The sequence below is a fragment of the Arachis ipaensis genome, chromosome B5, assembly GCF_059453495.1.
Source record: "Arachis ipaensis isolate K30076 ecotype BB chromosome B5, ASM5945349v1, whole genome shotgun sequence".
Lineage (NCBI taxonomy): Eukaryota > Viridiplantae > Streptophyta > Magnoliopsida > Fabales > Fabaceae > Arachis > Arachis ipaensis.
In genome coordinates, this window is record NC_142440.1 from 139,183,716 (window position 1) to 139,209,443 (window position 25,728).

Here is a 25,728-nt window from a genome sequence, read left to right on the forward strand (position 1 = left end):
GAAGAAAGCTACCAAGAGGAAGAGGTTGAAATTGAAGAAGCTTGCAAAGAGGTGGTAATTATCAGAGAAGAGCACAAGGGAGTGGAGCTTGCAATTTCATTGAAAATACCCCCTAAGTTGCCATCATCCTTCACAACATTCAAGTAGGTAAATTTCATATCTCTTAGCTTTCTAATCCCACTTGAATATGGGCTACTGGAGACGGATGGTCAACTTAGAGCTCTTTGTGGCATTAAGAGTAAGAGGAAGATGGTCAGTGGTAAGAATTGTCCTGCAAGGTTCATCATGGTTGGAAGCTTTAAGTTTAAATGCAAAGGTTGGTGTAAAGCTCAATTGAATGGGTCTAGGAAGTTGTTTGGCCGCTTACGTGAGAATTCAGACTGCTTGCCACCCGGATGGAACAATATTGCTTAACCAAAAGACGGGTGCAAAGGCAAGGTCTGGGACCCTGGAATCCATTCTATCAATCACCACTCTTGGGGCCTAATCACTTGCTTTAACTTACTTGAAGGCTTTCTGCGCCTAGTTTGGGATCCCGGAGGTTACTGGAGATACAAACATTGGTGGAGATTCCTGGATGAGTTCAAGCACAAGCCACCATAACAGGGAGCTCACCAAATGTCTAACTTAAGGACTTTAACTAAAAGTGCTAGGTGGGAGACAACCCACCATGGTATGATCGTTCTTTTTTCATTTTTTTTATGTAGTTTTATTTGTTTTCAAGTTTTATTTTATTTTATTATATTGAACCTGGAGTTTTGCATCACATTCATATTAACACTGCATTTTGCATTTTTTTCAGATATAAAAAAAAAAAACGCACGCGACGCGTTCGCGTCGCTGACGCGTCCGCCTCACTAGTGCGTTGAGGAGAAAAGAATTGAACAGAGAGTCACGCGAAAAGCGTGGCTGGAGGCGCGCCTTTAGCATCATTTGACCCCACGCGACCGCGTCAGGTGGGAACTTTGGCCTCCCACGCGACCACGTCACCCACGCGGCCGCGTGCCCTGAAAATCGACGTAAAAAGGGTGCATGGCAGAGAGTTGAGCTGGAGTTGGGCTGTACTCGTGCTAGAAGCTAAAGCCCTCCCACGCGAACGCGTGACCCACGCGTCCGCGTCATATTGGAAATAAGGTCACTCACGCGATCGCATGCCCCACGCGACCGTGTCACCCTGGATTTTGGCAATACTAAGTTTTGAACAGAGAGTTGTGCGACCGCGAGGCTACACTCGCGCCACTAGCACAAATCGAGTCACGTGACCGCGTGCCCCACGCGTCTGCGTTGCCTGACCTTATTGCGCACCACGCGACCGCGTCACCCACACGACCGCGTTGCCAGCGTCACACAACCTATCCAGATTAGTGCCAATTTTCTTATCTTTTCTTCTCTAATCCTAATTTCTTCTATCTTTTCTTCTTTCTTTCTTACCTTGTTTCTTTCCCTTCTCATTCTTCTTATCTTTTATTTTATTTTATTTATTTGCATATTTCGTTCATTGCATCTTAATTTTGTGCATATTTTTGTTTTCTTTTCTAAATTCATTATTTTTCCTTTGGTGTTAAAATTTTCTTATTTAACTGTTGCATCTTCTCTTGAATTATTTTGGGTGCTTAGTGACTTGTTTTATTCTAGATAGGTAATATTATTTATATCAATGCCAATCTTTTATATCTGTATTACTTTTACATTGACATAAATTTTTATTATCTCTCCTTACCCACACTCTCTTCCCTATTTTTGCAAATTTTTGCATTCCTGATTTGCCATGTACTTCTACTGTTTTCTCATTTGCATGTTGTAGCTACCATGTAATTGAGACCCTTATTATCTGACATTAACACCCATATTTTATTTATTTTCTATCTTTATTTTTGGGTTACTCTTTCTTTTCTCTTTTCTTTCAGGATGGCCACCCGGAAGAGAACCGGAAGACGTTTACATGGGGAGACAGGCAAGTCAATCTGCACAATCTATAGAGAAAGGCATCAGTTGGAGCAGCCCATCCACTTGTACATCTTAGCATGCACCGAGGATGGTGCAATCTTTAAGTGTGGGGAGGTCGATACCGATCTCCATGGGTTAGTACCTTTCTGTTTCAACACCAATGTTTAAATTTTCTTTGTTAAATTAGTTATTGCATTTGCATATTTGTTTGATTTTATGCATTTAGTTACTACTTGGTTAAAGTAATATTTTCTTTTTCAAGAAAATTTTTAGAGCATTTCACTAATTTGAATAAAATTTAATGTTACACTTGTTTGAAGAGATATTATACTGGAACATGGTTTAGAGCTCGAACACACAAAACTTGTGAGATTTTGAGCCTATTTGAATTGGTTGCATTTTATCAACCAAAAATTTTGTTTTAGTGTGTATTTTTCTCTCTAATATTGTGATCTTTGTCTTGCTTAATTCTATATTTCCATTATTTGATGTATGCATACACTTACATGATTGAGGCCTTTGTTTCACTAAGCTACATACCCATATGGCCTTACCTTTCATTATCATTTGCAAACCAATTTGAGCCTATTTTACCCCTTTGTTCCTTACTTTAGCTCATCACTAACTCTAAGCGAAAAACAATAATGTCCTTAATTTGAATCCTTGGTTAGCTTAGACTAGTGAAAGTGCTCATGAATTAAGTATGGGGAAATTGGGATTGAAAACATTTGGTTTGATAATTAAATATGTTAGAATTTTCTGAAAATGTGAAAGAAATGTTTAGGACATGTTCATGCATTCAATAATTTAATCATATGTATTGAGAAAAATAAAAAAAATATATAATAAAAAAAGAGAAAAGAAAAAGAAAAAGAGAAAAAGAAGAGAAAAAGAGCAAATAAGTAAAAGGGGACAAAATGCCCCAAAGTAAATGGTGAAAGCAATGCATATGTACTGTACTTGAAATTAGAATGCATGAATATGTGAAAAACATGGTTAATGGATAGTTAGATGTGGTATTATGATTACATGGATTGTCTAAAGTTAGGTGAAAAGTTTAAGTTAATTAAGGATTCAGATTTTAGTCCACTTGGCCAAATGCAACCCTACTTTGACCCTAACCCCATTACAACCCTTAAAAGACCTCTTGATATGTGTATATGTGCATTAAATTTATGTTGATTGTTAGATGAAGAGCAAGCCTTAGAAAGCAAGGTTAGTAGAGAATTGAGAGAATCGAACCTTAAACACTTGAGTAATTAGAGTGTATACACTACCAGTGAGGGTTCGATGCTCAATTCTTTGTTCCCTGCTTTCATGAGATATTTTCTTCTTGCAAGTCTATTTGTACTTCATTTTCATAATTTGAATTAGTGAAATCCAGTTCATATTTATTCTTGGAGAACTTATTTACTCTTAACCAAGTAAGTAAAATCATTTAGCATGTAGTTGCATTCATAGGTTGCATTTCATACATTCTATCATTCCTCTTCATTCTTTATAGCTTCTCTTGAGCTTAGCATGAGGACATGCTTATGTTTAAGTGTGGGGAGGTTGATAAACCACTAATTTATGGTTTATCTTGTGCTCAATTGAGTGGATTTTATCAACTCTTTACCTACTTATTCATACTATTTGCATGGTTTTACATTTGCCTTCCTAATTATGTGCTTTGATTGAAAACATGCTTCTTTGGCCTTAAGTTCCCTATGTTTTAATCCTCTCTCATTACCATTAGATGCCTTGATATGTGTGTTAAGTGATTTCAGAGATTACAGGGCAGGAATGGCTCAGAGGATGGAAAGAAAGCATGCAAAAAGTGGAAGGAATACAAGAAGTTGGAGAAATTGCTAAGCTGTCCAGCCTGACCTCTTCGCACTCAAACGGCTATAACTTTAGCTACAGAGGTCCAAATGACGCGGTTCCAATTGCGTTGGAAAGATAACGTCCGGGGATTCGATTTGATATATAATATGCCATAGTTGCCTTGACGCTAGGCGACGCGATCGCGTGCTCCATGCGGCCACATCGCAGTGACGGAAATCCATCGTGGTTGAATTCGAGACCAGCGAATTCTGGGCTGTTTCTGACCCAGTTCTCGGCCCAGAAAATACAGATTAGAGGCTATAAAATGGAGGAATACATCCATTCATAAAAAAAAGCTTTCACATTCACAATTTTAGGAGTAGATGTAGTTTTTAGAGAGAGAGAGGTTCTCTCCTCTCTCTTAGGATTAGGATTTAGGACTTCTCTTAGTTTTAGGAGTGACTCTCAATCCCAGGTTCAATGTTCTTTTTATTTATTTCTCCAATTTAATTTGTATGTCAGACTTAAATTCTTTTGTGAATACAATTCGAGGTATTTTCAGACTTAATTTTGCTTAGCTTTATTTATATGAATGCTTTTAATTTAATTTAGATATTTTCCCTTTTGGTCTTGGTTAAGAAATCAGTAACTCAGAAATTATCCAACTCAATAGCATAATTGATAATTGTTATCCTTGCTAATTGAATTGGTCTTCAATAATCCCAATCTTTTCTTAGGAATTAACTAGGATTCAAAGATCTAACTAATTAGTTGCTTGACTTTCCCTTGTTATAGCAAAGGTTAACTAAGTGGAATTAAGATTCAATTTTCATCATCATTGATAAGGATAACTAGACTGGACTTCCAATTTCTCATACCTTGCCAAAAGTTTATTTTACAGTTATTTATTTATTTTATTTGTCATTTAAATATATCTGTGCTCATTGCCCAAGCTCCAAAATCCACAATTTACATAACTCATAACCAATAATAAGAACATACTTCCCTGCAATTCCTTGAGAAGACGACCTGAGGTTTGAATACTCGGTTATCAATTTTTAAGGGGTTTGTTACTTGTGACAACCAAAACGTTTGTATGAAAGGACTTTTGAAGGTTTAGAAACTATACTTGCAACGAGGATTTATCCGGAAATTTCTAGACCACGCAAAAGTTCTCTCATCAGATAGGATCCCCTTATTTGTTCCTCCTAAACATATGAGAACATAACTCTTGAGTAAACGCAAGGGTTGTGGTTTCACCTCACTTGCTCCAGGCTGGTTGTTGAGGCTCCCCGGGTAGGTGCAAGGATATTGTTTGCCCCACTTACTCTGGATTAAGATTATTTTGAGCTTTTTAGGTAGACGCAAAGGTTGTGGTTTTGTACCACTTGCTCCAGGATGGTAATTGATATTTATCTAAGTCACGAGTCTTCATGGGTTCACGCAGTGGCTCACCCCTACTTGCTCCAAGTTGAGATTTGAGATTCTGTTGACCCTGCGTCACAAGTGTGGCCAGCCACTTATACTTTTCTTGAAGATCTCCCCCAATGAGATGATAAATGAATGATTATATATATGCATAGACTCTTGGGGAAGCACGCACGCAGGAACTGTCTAGGGTTTGCTATTAGACATGGCAGGTTTGGCTGGATAACCGACAGATAAGACTCATCGGCCATAGAGTAGACATGCATCATGTGCATTGTATGATTTGTTTGAGTATGTATATTGTGTTTGGGTTTGCCTAATTGTTTATTTATATTTATATGCTACGTGACTTAAATGTTGTATTTATTTTCTTAACTGTGTGTTACTTATATGCCTTGTATGTGTTTGCTTTGAGAGATTCTTCATGCTGGTGGAGGTGATGCTGAGGGTTGTCCCAAACTGGCGATTGAACAGTTTGTAGAGAACTGGAATTAAAAAAGATAGAGTATAATTCCTAGGTAGAATTACCATATTTCTGGTTAGTGAGAACTCTAGGCTTTGATTTGGATTGCCTTCGACTTCCTAAAGCCTTATATCTTAACTATTTGAGTACTGTTATCATACCGAGAACCTCCGGTTCTCATCCCATACATATTTTGTTATTTTTTAGATGTAGGACGTGTATTTTGTTATTTTTTAGATGTAGGACGTGTGGCACCTCGCTGAGTGTGCTGGAGACTCTTTGAGAGCAAAGAACTACTTTTGGGGAATTTGTAATATATATATATATATACCTTGTATTCTCCACTGTTATATTAAAACTTGTATTTGTCCCTCTTAGAGGTCGACTCGAAAAATTAGGATTGGTACTTTATCTTTTAGTTTTTTTTGGATATATATATATATATATTGTCTCTTCAGTTTTCTGTTATCAACGCTTTCTTCTCGAAATGTTTCGGGTGCTATGAGATTTATCCTTTGTTTTGCTTACCTTTTTGTTTAAAACTCTTAGTTAAACTATCTTTCATATATATAAATGTACGTATTCTTGTTTTTAGAGGTCGTAGCGTCTCACCACCTTTGATTTACGACCTAGATGTAAAGTTCTGTGTGGTAGGGTGTTACACGCTGCTGGTAGAGCGCTGTGGCAGTACTAGAGGCGATGGCAAGACACGAGAGAGAGAGAGAGAGAGAGAGAGAGTCATGGCTGACGGAGGAGAGAGGAGGAACGAGTTAGTTTTAGTGAGGGGGAGAGGCAGCAACCACAGGAGGCGCCGGCGGGGCTGACGGAGCGATGGGAAGAGGAGAGGGTTAGACAGAAAGTCCATGGGAGAAGAGAAGTTAGAGAGAGAGAGAGAGATGAGATTTCGAAATGAAGGGGAGAGGACTCGTACTTTGAATTTTAGGGCTCGTTATCGTCGGATTTACTGGCGAATAAATCCGACGGTAATGCATTGCGGGTCACCAAAATGCAACGTTTCACTAATTGGATTTATCGGCAAATTCCCACATTACATTTCGCACCTATTTTCTTTATTTTTCTACTAATTATTATTGGCAAATTTATCATAAAAAATGAAAATCCATCGATAATGATTTTAACCTGATAAATTGCATACCAAAACCATTAATAAATCTGTTGAAAAACTAACGTTAATGTGCGATGCTAAATTTGACAATAAATCTAACAGTATTCAATACATTTTTTGTAATGAATATTTGAGAGGCTGAAACTCAAGTTCAAAGTTGCTCCAAGACCTAACTTGAGCATTTTTGGTGGGGGGGGGGGGGGAGGTATAGAGACAGTAGAAACTAGTGCAATCCAAGAATCTGCCAAAAAGCAATTACAGGCGTGTAATTAACTCTAGCAGCATCAGTTGTGCTGCATAAAACTAATTCAGTTTGTGTATAAATAGAGAGGTTTAATGTGTGGTAGTTAGTTCAGTTTTAGTTTATATTCTTGTAAGATTTTGTTGTAAAAATTTATGACTGGAGTTTTTTTTTTTTTTTAATGCACCATTCTATTTATTGGTTGAGTTCTTCTTCTGGTTTGTCTTTTTAATTCATTTCTTGTTAAAGTTCAACCTGTAATTCTATATAAAATTTCTATAATTATTTCATGAATTAAAAATATATAAGATAAATTTATCATTACTAAATATAACAAAAATAATTTATTATTTAATTTTTAAAAATATCAAAATAATTGTCTAATTATTATTTGGGTTAGATAAAGACTATATATTAAAATTATTATTAGAAAAAAATTTAATTTTTATTTTAATAAATATAAAATAAATATATTAAAAATATAACTTTTGTTATTTTTATAAAACTTTTTTAATTAATAATCTTATTAATGCGTGTCCTTAAAGAATATGGACATATGTAACACATGTAACCACATTAAACTTAATTACTACTAACTGATGAGTTCGAATTCCAATTGGCAATTGCCAACTAAACTAATCATTACCTTCGTTCATTCATTATGATTCTTTAAACACTTCCGGCCGGACACAATAATGCGAGTTGTTTTGTCGCACATTTCATACCAAATGTTGTGCTGATATTAATTATGACGGCCTATGTATAATTGGAATTTTCTTGATTAAACAATCTTGAACTTTATGCTGCTGTTATCGTCATTATGTGTAATTTATACTCTCAATTCTATTTGTTTTTTTCACCATAGGAATCTTAATTCCATGCGGCTGATTGGAACTCATGTTATTTTCTTTTAATTTTTTTCATAGAAGATCTCACGTTATTAATATTATTAATATGGTTTATTATTATTATACTAATTATTGTTTTAATGTTGACGGGTTAACCATAATACTTTTTAACTAATCCCTTATGGCCTTATCCAGCTCGATGTGTTGTCCGTTTTTGAGAAAATTTAATACGTGTTACGATAAAATCAAACACATGGAATGGATGTCTATTTATAACTTGGGCGGTAACTATGAAAGAGTCATTTTTTAAGGATGAACTAAAATAAATGAGAGTTGAATATAAGAGCATCTTACCTGTATAAATAGATGGCATCACTCAATACATTTTATACACAGTGAAAAAACAACAACAACTGAATATTATTCTCTCTTCCTTTATACACATAGCAATAATAAAAGCAAATGCTATTTTATTTCTCTTTACTTTTTATACTCCTTTCTATCTTTATATATATATTTATGCAATTCTCTCTCTCTTTACTTTTTATACTCCTTTCTATCTTTGTATATATATATATATATATATATATATATATATATATAAATTATTATTGAGCTAATTATTTTAATACTAGAGTCTTCTATTTATACATCTTTATTTTATATATCTTTCACAACACGTTATCAGCACGAGACTCTGATCAAATTTTTAAGAAGACTCAGGTAACAAATTTTTCATTATGTCGAAACTCTCTCATCTTGAATTCAATGCTCTTGAAATATCTGGAAACAATTATTTATCATGGATATTAGATGCTGAAATCCATCTTGATTCAATGGATCTTGGAGATACCATTAAGGCTGAAAATAATGCATCCCAGAAGGATAAAGCTAAAGCCATGATTTTTCTTCGTCGTCATCTTGACGAAGGATTGAAAAATGAATATCTTACATTAAAAGATCCTGCAGATCTTTGGAAAGACCTTGAAGAAAGGTATAATCATCAGAAAACGGTGATACTTCCTCAAGCCCGATATGAATGGACGCATTTGCGTTTACAAGATTTTAAATCTATAAATGAATATAATTCTGCAATGTTTCGAATCACCTCACGAATGAAATTGTGTGGGAAAAAAATAACTGATCATGATATGTTGGAGAAAACTTTCTCAACCTTCAATGCCTCGAATGTGCTCCTGCAGCAGCAGTATCGAGAGAAAGGGTTTAAAAAATATTCTAAGTTAATTTCTTGCCTTCTTGTTGCTGAACGCAACAATGAGTTGTTATTGAAAAATCATGAAGCGCGCCCAGTTGGCGCTGCCCCATTTCCTGAAGTAAATGTGGCAAATTACCCCAGAAGAGGTAAATGGCAAGGTTTTAATAATAAGAAAAATTATGGAAAGAAAAAGAATTATGTTCAAAAGAGAGGATCTCACCAGAAGTGGGATAAAGAAAGGAATATCGGGCAGAATAAATCAACCGAGGAGAAGTGTTTTCGCTGTGGTGGAAAGGGCCATTGGTCTCGTACCTGTCGTACCCCAAGGCACCTAGTCGATCTTTACCAGGCATCTTTGAAAAAGAACGACAAAGGAAAGGAAATAAATTTTGTTTCAAATGATGCTGAGAACTCCACCACTCATTATGATGTATCTGATTTCTTTGAGGATCCTGAAGGAAATATTGGTCATTTGATCAATGATGGAATAATTTAATATGTGGGATTGTGAAGTATATATGTAAATAAATAATGTAAAGAACTTATTGTTAAGTTTTATTTTCTATGTATTTAAGTTTCAAATGTGATGTACATAAATAATGAAATATTAATGTTTATGAATTTTGAAATTATTAAATGTGTCAAATTTTAAAATAAAATTTCAGTATATGACATTATTTTATGTACAGTGTTTCTTAGAAAAATAATTCTGATCAAGTATTCAATTTAACTGTGCATACTACTCATTTTATTATTATTTGTTTTTGAAGAGAATGGCAAGGATGTGTAATGAAGATGTATGCCTTGCGGATAGTGCAAGTTCGCACACTATTCTCAAAAGTGATATATATTTTATCCATCTTGTGCCAAAAGAGGAATATGTTAATACTATTATTGGCTCAGGCAATGTGATTGAAGGCTCCGGAAGAGCTATAATTTTGTTTCCTGGAGGAACAAAATTTATAATAAATAATGCACTGTTGTCTACCAAGTCTCGAAGAAACTTGTTGAGCTTTAAAGATATTCGACGAAATGGATATCATATTGAGACTATGAATGAGGAAAATCATGAGTATTTATATATCACAACTCATGATTCAAATAAGAAAGTTATATTAGAAAAATTACCCTCACTTTCATCTGGGTTATATTATACTAAGATTAGTGCAATTGAATCACATGCCACTGTAAACCAGAAGTTTACTAGCCCAAATGAATTCATAACTTGGCACGACCGTTTGGGTCATCCGGGAACAACCATGATGAGAAGAATTATTAAAAACTCTCATGGACATTCACTAAAGGATCAGAAGATTCTTAAAACTAGTGAATTTTGTTGTGCTGCATGTTCTCAAGGGAAGTTAATTTTAAGGCCATCACCAGTAAAGATTGGATTTGAGTCCCTTGAATTCCTAGAAAGGATTCAAGGTGATATATGTGGACCTATTCATCCACCATGTGGATCTTTTAGATATTTTATGGTCCTGATAGACGCAACTTCGAGATGGTCACATGTGTGCTTATTATCTTCTCGCAAAACTGGCTCAAATTATTCGATTAAAAGCACAATTTCCAGAAAATTCAATTAAAGCAATTCGTCTTGATAATGCTGGTGAATTTACTTCCCAAGCTTTTGATGCTTATTGTATGGCTAATGGAATAAGTGTTGAACATCCAGTAGCCTATGTTCACACACAAAATGGGTTAGCAGAATCACTTATTAAGCGCCTCCAATTAATTGCTAGACCCTTGTTTATGAGAATAAATCTCCCAACCTCGGTTTGGGAGCATGCTATTTTACATGCCGCAGCACTTATTCGTTTAAAGCCAACGAGTTATCATCAATTCTCTCCTATGCAATTAGCTTTTTGCCAGCAGCCAAATGTTTTCCATTTAAGAATATTTGGGTGTGCGATATATGTTCCCATTGCACCACCTAATCGCACCAAAATGGGACCCCAAAGAAAATTGGGAATATATGTTGGATATGATTCTCCCTCTATAGTAAGGTATCTTGAGATACAAACTGGAGATGTATTTAAAGCCAGGTTTGTGGATTGTCATTTTGATGAATCAAAATTTCCAACATTAGGGGGAGAGAATAAGCTTCCTGAAAAGGAGCTTAACTGGAATGCATCATCATTGATGCATTTAGATCCTCGATCAGGGCAATGTGAACTGGAAGTTCAAAATATTATACATTTGCAAAGAATAGCAAATGATTTGCCTGATGTATTTTTCGATACAAAGAGGATAACTAAATCTTATATACCAGCGGAAAATGCCCTAATTCGAATTGATGTCCCAGTAGGACAAGTAGCCACTGAAGCAAAATCACGCCAGAAGCGTGGCAGGCCTGTTGGTTCCAAAGATAAAAATCCTCGAAAGAGAAAAGAGGTAAATAATATTCCTGTTGAAAAAGACATAGTAGAGACACCTGCAGTTGTCCAAAATTCTGATATAATGCCAAAAGACGTTCAGGTACCTGAAAATTGTGAAAATAACGAGATCTCGATAAATTATGTCTTTACAGGAGAGAAATGGGACCAAAATAAGACAATTGTCAATGAAATATTTGCATATAATGTGGCATTAGATATCATGCATGAAAGTAAGGATCTTGAGCCAAGATCAGTCGAAGAATGTCGACAAAGGAATGATTGGTCAAAATGGAAAGAAGCCGTGAAGGCTGAATTAGACTCACTTGCAAAACGTGAAGTCTTTGGACCTGTAGTCCGTACACCTGAAGATGTAAAACCTGTTGGATATAAGTGGGTATTTGTGAGAAAACGAAATGAGAAAAATGAAGTTGTGCGCTATAAAGCCCGACTTGTGGCACAAGGTTTTTCACAAAGGCCCGGTATAGATTATGAAGAAACGTATTCCCCTGTAGTGGATGCGATAACATTACGTTATTTGGTCAGTTATCTGCATATCATAAACTGCATATGCATTTAATGGATGTGGTAACAGCCTATTTGTACGGCTCATTAGATCGGTATATCTATATGAAAGTCCCTGAAGGACTAAAGATATCTAAACCATCCAATGAATATTCGCAAGGGTTATACTCAGTCAAATTGCAAAGATCTTTATATGGTCTAAAGCAATCTGGACGAATGTGGCATAATCGTCTTACTGAGTATTTGGCCAAAAACGGATTCAAGAATGATGATATCTACCCGTGTGTTTTTATAAAGAAATCTGCATCTGGATTCATTATAATTGCTATGTACGTTGATGATTTAAATATCACTGGGACTCCTGAAGAGATTCCAACAATTATAAAAACTCTAAAAGAAGAGTTTGAGATGAAAGATCTTGGAAAGACTAAGTTTTATCTCGGCCTGCAGATCGAGCATATAAAATGTGGGATCTTTATTCATCAAACAACATACACAGAAAACATTTTGAAAAGATTTTATATGGATAAGTCACATCCATTAAGTACCCCAATGATCGTAAGATCTTTGGATGTGAAAAAGGATCAATTCCGTCCTAAAGAAGAAAATGAAGATATCCTTGGTCCTGAAGTACCATATCTCAGTGCCATTGGAGCACTAATGTATCTTGCTAATAATACGCGACCTGACATATCATTCGCGGTGAATTTACTAGTAAGGTATAGTTCCTCTCCAACCAGAAGACATTGGAGTGGAATCAAACAAATTTTTCGATATCTTCATGGAACGGTTGATATGGGATTGTTTTATCCCTATGGATCCAAGTCACAACTAGTTGGCTATGCAGATGCCGGATACCTGTCTGATCCACATAAAGGGAGATCTCAAATAGGATACCTATTCACATATGGTGGTTCAGCTATATCATGGAGGTCCACGAAATAGACGATAGCAGCAACCTCCTCTAATCATGCTGAAATACTGGCGATTCATGAAACTAGTCGCGAGTGTTTTTGGCTGAGGAGTCTGATTCAATATATTCTGTCATCATGTGGACTGATTGATCATAAGATAGCTCCAACTGTCCTGTTTGAAGATAATACAGCATGCATTGCTCAACTTAAGGGTGGATACATCAAAGGTGATAGAACAAAGCATATTTCTCCCAAATTCTTCTTCACTCATGATCTTCAAAATCAAGGGACAATTGATGTCCAACAGATTCGCTCAAGTGACAATCTGGCAGATTTATTTACAAAGTCACTCCCAAAATCCTCCTTTGAAAGATTGGTACATGAGATTGGGATGCGCCGATTTCGAGACATTAAATGATGTCGGCAAGAGGGGGAGACTGTACTCTTTTTCCCTTGGTCAAGTTTTTTTTTTCCCATTGGGTTTTTCTTGACAAGGTTTTTAATGAGGCAGTCTCTATCACAAAGGATATTGTACTCTTTTTCCTTCACTGAAGTTTTTTCCCATTGGGTTTTTCTTTAGTAAGGTTTTAACGAGGCAATAATCCTAAATGGTCATCCAAGGGGGAGTGTTATGATAAGATCAAACACATGGAATGGATGCCCATTTATGACTTGGGCGGTGAACTATGAAAGAGTCATTTTTCAAGGATGAACTAAAATAAATGAGAGTTGAATATAAGAGCATCTTACCTGTATAAATAGATGGCATCACTCGATACATTTTACACACAGTGAAAAAACAACAACAACTGAATATTATTCTCTCTTCCTTTATACACATAGCAATAATAAAAACAAATGCTATTTTATCTCTCTTTACTTTTTTTTACTCCTTTCTATCTTTATATATATATTTATGCAATTCTCTCTCTCTCTTTACTTTTTATACTCCTTTCTATCTTTGTATATATATATACATTACAACATATAATATTATTATATATATATAAATTATTGTTGAACTAATTATTTTAATACTAGAGTCTTCTATTTATATATCTTTATTTTATATATCTTTCACAACAATACGATCACATATGTTTTCTTTTTCTAGTAGCATATATGCCATACATGAGGTCATCGGTGCTACATTATATTCTTCTACTTAACACCTTATCGCTTGTAAAAAATAGAAAATAAATTAAGTCACTCGTCAAAAATAAAAGTAAAAATGGGTCGTAGAGCTTCCTCACTTGTATGTTTTATAATAATAATAATAATAATAATAATAATAATAATAATAATACAGCCTTTTGTATCAATCTTATATTGAGTAAATGTTTTTTCCGATCCCTAACTATTTGTTCGATGGACTTTCCACCCCTAAAAAATCTAAACACCCAAATCGGTTCCTATCTATTTTAATATATGTACGTTTCAGTCCCTGATTAGAGATCGAAAATGGCATTTACTCAAAGTAGATAGAAATGGAACGTACATATATCAAAATAGATAAGGACCGATTTTGATATTTAGATTTTTTAGGAGGTGGGAAGTCTATCGGACAAATAGTTAGGGATCGAAAAGGACATTTATTCTCTTATATTTGACTATATACTTTAATATATTTTCATTATTTTTTAAAATAAAAAAACTTTGAAAAACAGGTCTAACTCATCGAGTCCAACCTGCCTGTAAACTAATTAGGCTGAAGGAAAAAGTTCTATTAATCCAAACCAATTCAGTCTCCTGCTGTTAAATAATAAATATAATCCAAAAGTTTCACTAATTCGGACTGATACTTTATTCAACTTTTAAAACATTAAAGAATATTTTTTAAACAATTCATTTCAAATTAAAATTGTAAAAAATCTGAAAGCAAAATTTATTGTTCAAATACTTCGTAATGTAAGTCTACATTAAGTACACATCTCAGAAATAACACAGATTTAATTTTCGTATCTCAAAAATAATTAAGATACAAGATACTTCAAGGCATAAAAGAACACTTAAGTTCAACACATACATTTTAACTCCAAAATATAAGTGTGCTTAATAAATTAGAACGATTAAAAATTGACTTTCTCACTTCATTGTTGCAAATATAAAAAGGACTATTGTATTTGTTAAAAACAACTAAATCGAGCCAAAGAAAACTTGTACATCTTGCACATTTTAAAATATAAACTCATAATGAAAAAAGGAAGGATTTTAAAATATAAACTCAACACTATAAATACAAGTTAAAGGAAAACTATGAAGAATAAGAAGTTAAAACTATGGTGAAATGTTATTGTCTTTTTGCTTTCAAAGTGTTTTTGACTTCCTTCGTTCTTTTTTCACTATAAGACTCTCCTTATATCAAGAGTAAATTTTAAGTTATTTGTAACCTAGTTTTAAAATTTAGTTTTATCTTGCATCAATTATATAAACAGAAATCTAAAATAATGTCTACATTTGATATATGAGAAAGTCTAGAGACCAGTACTTCTATTAAAATTTAGTCAATATTTAATTAGTAAAAGAAAAGTGAATAATCTCATATCATTAAATATAATTTTATATTATTAAAAATATTAATAATAACTAATTGATGGCTATAAATAACAAAATATGATGGCCCTAACACTTCTTTTGATATATATTAGAATCAGGACTACAAAATCAATCTATAAGTATATTCGTACATATATAAAATTAAAAAATATATATTATTTTAGTTCTTAAAATTTAGATCAAATTTTAATAATTTGGTTTTTTATCATTTTAAATTTTAAATTTTTATTTTAAAAATTTTTAAATAGGCTTAATATTTTTTTATGGTTAAATTTGACACTAATAGTTAATGGAATAAATGACGTGAATATTAATAAATTATATCTTTTTTATATGTTAGAAATAAAAATATAACCAAAACTTCTTCATTTCTTTTTGTAAAAAACTCTAAATCCTAACAATCAATCATAAACACACTAAAATCAAAAGAAAAATTTTATATTAATGATCGTTAGTAGATTAATTTTACTTGCATATTAAAATCAAATAATACTATTGATTCTTCAATATACAAATTATTTTTGTCAAATTTAATGATAGAATAACATTAAATTCATTTAAATTTTTTTGAGATTAAAATAAAATACTTAAAAATTTTTAAGATTGAATAAAACGTTTAAAATATTAAATAACAAATTAAAATTCCACCCAAATATTTGACTTTCTCCGTTTAAAAGTTTCTTAACATTCGGTTACATTCTTTAGCTAATGGATCCGGTGATTTTTAATTTATTTTTCACTTTAATATTTTTCCTCTCTCTGCTTAGTATTGAGTATTGACCTTGAGTGTTCCCTTTTCTAATCGATTGTGTTTGTTCATTTGTTGAACTAATTGTAATCTCCTTTGAGATCAAATAAAATATTATGTTTGACAAAAAAAAAATAAAAAGAAAGTATCCAATCCCCAAAGGCCTAAACATTGCATCAAATTGAATCCGATTTATGTTACTTCAATGAAATTGATCCAGTCTAAACTATAAGTAAAAGAGATTAATCTTCCGCTGGAAATCACCCCCAGTAATACTATACCACAAACACTAATAATAAAAAAACAACAAAATCTTTAAAAGAATAAAAAGAGAAAGCGGGTGGAAGTTGGGGTTAGATAATGGAGGCGTGCAGAATTAACGACATGTGCTAAATAAGAAAAGTAAAGAAAGTAAGAAAGTCCATCAAGATTCAAGACACTTAACAAGTAACAACAAACTCTTTTATCCATCCGCCATCACTGATTCATGCACCCAGTGGGCCCCACTCTCCCCCCTGCCCCATCCCCATATCCACCCTCCTTCCTCACTCACTCACTCACGACTCACAACACCAACCATATATAAAACCCACCCAAATAACAAACCTCACACTCTTCTTTCTTTCTCTCTACACTTCTTACTTCTATAACCACCCTCACCCCTATGGCCCTCGTTCGTCACCGCCGCCATCTTAATCTCCGCCTTCCCCTTCCAGAACCTTCCGAACGCTGTCCACGCTTTCCTCTCTCGCAAACCACAAACGCCGCCAAATCCTTCTCCGCCTCCTCCGGTGACGTTATCTTCCCCGGCGACATCGAGAAACTGGAAGTTCTCGGCCACGGCAACGGCGGCACAGTCTACAAAGTCCGCCATAAGCGAACCTCAGCGATCTACGCTCTCAAAGTCGTGCAATCCAGCTCCGACGCCACAACGCGCCGCCGCATCAGAACAGAAACCGAGATCCACAGCCGCGCCGCCGACTCACCGTACGTCGTTCGCTACCATGGCTCCTTCGAGAGCCCGCTCTCCGGCGACGTCGCCATCCTCATGGAGTACATGGACTCCGGCACGCTGGAAACTCTCTTGAAAACAAGAGGCACGTTTGACGAAGCCTCTCTGGCGAAAGTGGCGCGTGACGTTCTTAACGGTCTTAACTACCTCCACGCGCGCAACATCGTGCACCGTGACATAAAGCCCGCGAACCTCCTCGTGAATAACAAGAATGAGGTCAAGATAGGTGATTTTGGGGTAAGTAAGCTCATGTGCCGGACGCTTGACCCGTGCAAATCCTACGTCGGCACGTGCGCCTATATGAGCCCGGAGCGGTTCGACCCGGATGCATATGGCGGGAATTATAATGGATATGCCGCAGATATATGGAGCCTGGGCCTGACCCTTCTGGAACTTTACATGGGTCATTTCCCGTTGCTCCAAGAAGGTCAGAGGCCTGATTGGGCTACCCTAATGTGGGCAATTTGTTTTGGGGAGCGGCCGAGTTTGCCTGAAGGCGTCTCGACCGAGTTCCGTGACTTTGTTGAGTGTTGCCTCAAGAAGGACTCTAGTCAGAGATGGACGGCTCCTCAGCTCTTGACCCACCCGTTTCTTTCTAGGAATAACCCCGAACCTTAGCTTCCGGAAATTAATACAATTTCCTTTAATTCTTATTATTATTTTCTTTTTGGAGCTACTTGTATATTCTCCCCGAATCCAGAAATTTTGCTAGTTCAAGGATCCTTATTATTCCCTTTGTATATTCTTAATTCTAAATGAATATTCTTATGTTCTTCTACATATTCATCTATGATTATCCTCAACATGTGACTAATTAAGCAAGTGTCATCAAAGTATTGGTAAAAAACGGAACAAATCAGATAAGCTACATGGAAATTAAATATGGTAAGTTATTGATGAAAGTAATGTTGTTTTTAATTTATTAATGAAACCGGTTGATAGAACATGCCCCGCCACTAAATTCAGGATAAAAGAGAGTATTATTATAAATTAATGTTTTTTTTTTCGATTGATATAAAGTAATGTTAAACTTATTGTTTTAAGTTAATGGTTGATGGAATAGTGGTCCCAAACTAATATATATCATCGGAAATTTATTTTTCTTTTTTGGATAACAATATATATCTCATCGGTTGATGTTAAGAGAATTAAGAAAAAGAAATAGATGAATGATGGTGAAGGAGGCAGATGGATCCAAGCGAAGGTGGTTGGAATTTCGAAGGAAAGGGGACGAACGTGGAACCCTCCTTGGTTTAATGGTTTTGGTTATGTCACTTTAATTTGTCACGACAATAAACAAGTTGAGACATCAGAGAACACATCATGGCTTTCGTCATTTTGTTTGGACTTATTTTCCATATCTTTTTCCCCACACTATGCATTTACTTTGTTTTTACAATGCTCTCTTTATAATCTGTATTTGCAATAGTTGATTCTTCCGGAACAAGTATGTACAAATCTAAAAATTTACATCTGGAATTGGAAGTTTCTTAACTTTGTGTTTCCCTAATTCCGTTTTACCGTTTTTTCCCCCTCGTACAGTTATGTCTTTGTAGTTTGTTTTTCGTTTCACACTTGTCTAAGGTTGGTTGGGAGATTGCAAGACAGTAAAATGGGAATAAAAAAACTCAGGTGCATGTAAAATTAATTTATTGACTAAATTATTATATAATAATTTTTGCTTATTAATTTTAGATAAAATTAACTGTATTTAAATTTTTACTATAATTTTCACTAATAAAGGAGAACAAATAAATTGTGTAAGCAAACTGAAAGGATTGATGGTGTAAAATTGTGTTAAAATTTGTAGGCAAAGTTTTTAAAAAGAAATTATAAATAGACAAATTAACTTTTAACCCAAAAAAAAATAACAATTGGGATTTTAGTTTTTACATATTAATCCAACGACTATATTATTCTTTTACAAAAATTAACCATGAACTTATCACCTTTTAAAAAATATTAGGGACAGATATTTTATTATTTTATTAAGGAGTAATTTATTTAATATTTTAAAATGTTTGATACCAATTTGTCACAAAATTTTTAACTAAAATTTAAATTGTTATAAAATAAAATTTGTTGAAAATTAATTTAAAATAAATGCACACTTAAAAATAATAATTGACTTGTAGTATCGAGAGAGTACGTACAAAGTTGTCTAACGAAGGAGGATGACAAATCAACCTACCTCCTTATTTAATTTGGCCAAGTTCATTAGTGGTGTACAGTAACGTAATGATAGGAACAACCCGGTGGGAGCATCGGTGTCTCAAATCATCATCAGCTAGTGCGTCACCAATATTAAATTTTGGAAGCTTATATGAAATAAAATAAAATGCTATCTAAACTCTAAATGGGTGCGTGTTACACAAAAATATATCCCCATGGCATATTAAAGATTTATTCGAGATTCACATGGCCTTGTTATTATAATCGGTTTTGATAATCAATCACTATAAAATAGTGAATGGTTAAAGATTAAAAAATAGGGTCAAGTATTAAATTGGTTTCTTACGTTTTAACGTAATTTTGTTTTGGTTTTTAAAGTTTAAAGTGTCTAATTTGAATTCAAAAAATTTTAGTTAGCTTCAATTTAGTCCCACCGTAAAATTAAAGTTAAATAATTAACAAAATATTTTACATTACGAAAATTTTATTTAGCTTCAATTTAGTCCCACCGTAGTCACCAAAAAAAATTTAGTCCCACCGTAAGGACATTCCGTTAATTATTTAACTTTTACCTTACAGTGAGACTACATTAAAGCTAAATAAAATTTTTTTAGATTTAAATAAGACAATTTAAAGCTTAAAGACCAAAACAGGATTATGCTTAAATATAGGAACCAATTTAATACTTTACCCTAAAAATAAAAAATAAAAAATGTTAGTTAGCTTTTGATTAAAAAAATTATTTTTCAATTTTTTTATGAAAAGGAAAAAAGGAAAGAGAAAGTCTCTAATTTCTGTTTTAGACGGTAAGATACATGAGCATTAGTTACATATTAGTTAAAAAAACTATTGACCATTCTTTGTAAATAAAACTTTATAATAACTATCTCAGCAAAGAATTCAACGCTGGATAACGTTTGGATTATTAAAGGATTTGAATAATAAAATATATTTTTTAAATTTTTTATATATTATTTAATTATAAAATTTATCTTTTATTTTATAAATTATTGTTTTATATTTATCATGTTTATTAACGATTAGAAATAAAAATAACAAGATAAATCTTTTATTAATCGTAATTTTTATAATTTTTTTTTTAAGATAAAATAATTTCATTGAACGAAATGAGTGGTCCAAAAACAGACAGTACAATCAGGGTAAAGATGGTATGATCCAACTTAAGTCATAATACCATAATTCAATAGAAAGAAAGGAAACCAAAAGGTTAAGTAATTAAAAAGTGAAGGGGATCTCCAGGAAAAGGGAGGTCAAGGAAGGTGTCGGTTTTCTTCCATGCCATGGCGAGCAGCATCAACAATTTGAAGAGGATGGCGTCTTTGGTTTTCGAATAGAGTCTCGTTCCGGGCCTTCCAAATCTGCCATACTACGTTTGCTGCAAGCTCCTTCTTCTTCATCGAGTTACTGCCCAAACTTCAGATTTTTGTCAAGCTCACTCCACCAAATCCATGATTCTTCAATTAAAGTTGGAACAGGTAGATTAGTGATTCGGCAAGTCTCAGCAGCGTCTGTGCATATCCAGAGGCAATGAGCAACAGTTTCAGGGGACTAATTGCATCGCTGACATAATAGACTCACTGATGGAAGTCTTTTACTTAGCCGTTGTTGGACAGGTAGGCCGTTGTACATAATTTTTCAGAAAAATTTTTTAATCCTAGGTTGGCACTTGATGCTCCAAATATCAAACCATAGTTGCTTATTTCGACACAGTTCTGGCAAGAACCCTACTGTGGGGTGAAATAATTGGAATGCTAGCTGGTACCTAGACGTTACTGAATAGCATCCATTTTTCTCATTCAGCCAGATAACCCATCATCACCTTGTTGGATTTCAGTGTTTATGATAGCTTCTGTAATTTCTGGTATGAATAGTTCTTGTATTAGTATCTGGTTCTATGTTATGTTTGGTAAAATTAGGTCTGAAACCCATGTAGAATTGTGCTCTGAATTAGTCTCTGTATTAGGAGTAATAGACAGATAATCATGAACCCATGGATCTTCTCTTATTTTGATATCTGAACCGTTGCCCACCCTCTATAGGATACCTTTTTCCAGAACTTTTCTGCCCTATACTACACTCCTCCATTCCTAAGAAGGGTTGTTTCCAACTTATGCATTGAAAAAATTAGAGTCTTTGAAATATTTACTTCAGTACACCTAAAGATTAGAGAGTTTGTTTTTGTAAGTAGTCTCCAGCCTTGCTTGGCTAGGATTGCAAAGTTGAAAGTTTTAAGATCTTTGAAATTGAGACCTCCTTGGCTCTTGGGCCTACAAGTAATTCGCCACCCAATCCATTGCATCCTCCTTTTCGATCCTTTTTGGCCCCACCAAAACTGCAAAATGGCTCTTTGTATATCTTCTATTAGTGTTTCCAGGAGTTTAAAGAAACTGAGAGTGTAAATAAGCACTGTTGTAGCCACCGCCTTAATAAGGACCACCCTTCCACTCGATGATAGTAGATTCCATTTACAATGTTGCAGTTTCTGTAGCACTTTATCCTTGATGTAATTAAAGGTGGATTTTTTTTACCTCTGCACTATAGCCGGCAAGCCCAAGTATCTATTCTGGTTACCCACGTGTGGAACGTGTAGTAATTCAGATAATATATCTCGGGTTTGGGTGGGCGTATTCCTGCTAAAAAAGATTGAGGACTTGTCCAAGTTAACTATTTGTCCACTAATCTCTTCATAGTTACGTAAGACCCTGAGTAAACTCTGACAGTCCTGAACCGTAGTCTTACTGAACAAAATTGAGTCATCTGCAAAAAATAAGTGGCTAATTTTAGGACTTCTGTGATTAAGTCTCAACCCAGAAAACTCTAGGCTCTGTTCTTCTCTGTAGAGCAGACAGAATAGACCCTCTGCATAGAATAAAAAGAGATAGGGGGAAGAGGATCGCCTTATCACAATCCTCTACATGATCTAAAATAACCATGAGGTACATTGTCCACAGTAACAGAGTAGGAAACCGTAGTCACTAGTTCCTTAATCCAATCCACCCACTTTTTACAAAATCCCACTTTCTCCATCATGGCCAAACAAAATTCTATTCAACTCGGTCATATTCTTTGCTCATATCAAGTTTTAAAGCAAATTTATAATCTCCATATCTTTTATTCTTCAGAGAGTACATAAAAATTCATGGGCTATCAAAACATTGTCACTAATGAGTCTTCCTTTTATAAAAACACTTTGTGAGTCGTTAATAACCCTGTGCATAACTAGTTGCAATCTGTGGACGATTATCTTTGAAATAATTTTATAAACTACAGTGCTAAGATTAATAGGTCTAATCTGTTTCAAAGAATTAGTATCATGTACCTTAGGAATTAGACATATATTGGTATGATTGAAAGCTTTTAATACTTTACCTCCACCGAAAAAACTCTTAACTGCACAGAACACATCTCCTTTGATAGTCTCCCAAAAGTATTAAAAGAATTTAGCCGTGAAACCATCTTCACCCGGGGCTGAAAAGGGTTAATTGAAAACACAACTAATTTGGCTTCTTTTTCTGAAATAGGCCTCACTAGAGTTCTGTTTATTGGTACTGTTATTTTTCTAAGCATTCCTTGTAATTCTTCAATAGGATCTTTAGGAAAGCTGGTTGAGAAAAGTTTTTCAAAATACCTTTGAGCGATTTCAGCAATACCCATTGCATCCGATGTCATCCCCCGATCCTCATCTCTAAACTCTTTAATTTTGTTTCTTGTGTTCCTAACTTGAAACTTGGAGTGGAAGAACTTCGTATTTTTATCTCCCCCGTTTCAGCCATTGCACTCGAGATTTTTATTTCCAATATCTTTCTTCTTGCTCAAAAGCTTCCTCAAGTTCAGCTTTCCAAATACGAATTGTTGCTCCATTTGTAAGCTGCCCCTTGTTTGTTTCATCTGATATCTTCTCCTTAAGGCTCATAATTTTTGAATTTGAATTGGAATTAGAGGTTCTTTGCCATTTCACTAGCTTGTGCCTGGAAAATTTTAACTTCCCATCCAATTTAAACATCGCTAACCCCACTACCTCGTGCCTCCAAGCTTTCTTGATAAAACTGACAACCTCTTCGTTCTCATACCATCGCTCTTGAAATCGAAATCTTCTTTTATATCTTCTTTCCTCCTTGTGTGAGGATAATAGCAATGCCTTATGGTCCGAGCCTAAGTCATCTAGGTGTTTGACAAAGGCATCAGAAAATTCAAACCTCCATGCCATTGAAACAAGAGCTCTGTCCAGCCTATACTGTTTAAAATTACCTCCAAACTGCCTATTATTCCAAGTAAATTTTTCTCCTTCAAACCCCATGTCAACCAATCCTCCCGCATTAATGGAATCATTGAACTTTTGGATGGAGGCATCTGATTTAGCTCTACCACCCTCTTTTTCGTGGTGTGTAACCCCCTACCACACAGAGCCTTACGCTTAAGTCGTAAAGCAGAGGTGGCGAGGTATTACGACCTCTTAAAGTAAAATACGTACATAATATAGTTGAAAGAATTCATATCTAGGAGCCTTGAAGAATAAGCTAAACAAAAGAGAAAACAGAAAATCGTGTCACAATCGTACGAATAAGCGTAAAACAGAATGGACAAAATCAAAAGAAGGCTGAAAACATAATATACATATTAGAGTTCCAAAACACAGATATCAAGCTCCAGACTCGACCAGCGAAACTAAGGCTGGCCAGAGTATATATATATACAACCCAAAATATAACTCAAACTATAGAATAAACACCTGTTTCTCCAAGTCAACCTCTAGAAGGGACAAAATACAAAATATACATGCGAAGATTCTATAAACATATATACATGGCTTAAAACAAAATATGATAGTCCAAAAGATAGTTCTTCGCTTGTAAGGAAGGTCTCCAGACGCTCAACGAGGTGCCTCTCGACCTGCATTTGAAAAATAACAAAATATATATGGAATGAGAACCGGAGGTTCTCAGCATGGTAAAGGTGCCCGCATAGTTAATATAAAAGGTCCCGAAAAAGCCAGAGACATTACTAGAATTCTGACACTCAGATTTCAGCTTAAAGATTCAACTAAACCAGAAATTAGGTAAGTTATCTAAGATATTCAAGTTCTAAATCTAACTTTAAATTAACACTTCACTTTCTGTCCCTTCCAATCCCCCGAATCACCATTGGAACACCCCCTCGCACCTCCGCCAAGAGAGGTCTCTCAGAAAATATACACATACAATTTAGGCAAGGAAAACATAGATAGAGGAGCAATTACAACAAGTAGAACAAGTAGCAGATAAGTAGAGTTAAACAGTTAAGCAAACCAAAATAATGCACACTCAAGCAAAACATACAGATGCATATGATGCATTCCTATCCTATGGCTAATGAGCTCATCTATCAGTTATACAGCCAACCCGCCATGTCCTGGTAGCTAACCATTGGACAGTCCATGGAAAAAATTCCAAGCTCATCCATGGGAAGAGACAAAACCCCAAGCTCAAATTCATATAGATATGCATATCCATGGGGAACCTGGGGAGTTAAAGTGCCCGGTCACAACTTACGTACAGAGGGTCAACAATTTATCTCAATTTTTTGCAAGTCTCATATGCTCTTAAATTCATTATCATCGTCATTTTATATCTCATTGAATCTCAAATTCATCATTATTACTATCACTGTTTCTCATTATCACACATCCCATTCCGTCCATCTATAATTAAACTCAAAACATAATTCTTTCTTTTCTAAATAAATCAAACTTAAAACATATAATCCTTAAAACTAATTCTTTCTAAATAATCACTTCAAATGAACCTTCTAATTTTTATAAAAATTTCAGCAGCATCTCCTCTAAAACTCAAACTTCTGTCACCCTTCAAAGGTCCCAACCACCAAACCAAACACCTCTCAGTCATTCAAATAATTTCCAGTATCAAATTATTTCAAAATAAAACTAATTTTTAATATTAAATCTTTTCTAAAAATTAACCAACTCCAATAACAAACCATTCACAAAATCAAATCACACATCATATACCATTTTCACAGTCTATGAATAATTTATTTAGTTCATTCCTATCTTAAGGTCTTCTAGCCTAAGTTTTTACGAGACATTAAACATTAACTACGAGAAACCAAAATTATACCTTGGCCGATTCCTCCCTAAGCTCAGAACCCCTCAAAAACCTCTCTTTTCACAAGCTCCAAGTTCCAAACGTCAATTCCTCAAACTTAATCACCTGTCCAATTGAACTCCAAATCAACAAGAACACAATCTAATTCAAACAATATCACTATAATCATCATAGGGTTCACTAATTCAACGATTTCAACGATTCACAAGGGTTTTTAATAGTTTCT

General features: G+C 34.5%; 1 protein-coding gene across 1 annotated transcript; it reads left to right on the plus strand.

The window, feature by feature from the left end:
- Nucleotides 1–16,760: 16,760 nt before the first annotated feature.
- Nucleotides 16,761–17,995, plus strand: MKK9 (MAP kinase kinase 9). The gene has a single exon (XM_016347905.3). It carries the CDS (start codon nt 16,861–16,863, stop codon nt 17,824–17,826), a length of 966 nt encoding a protein of 321 aa, XP_016203391.1. The 5' UTR covers nt 16,761–16,860; the 3' UTR covers nt 17,827–17,995.
- The last annotated feature ends 7,733 nt before the right edge of the window (nt 17,996–25,728 follow it).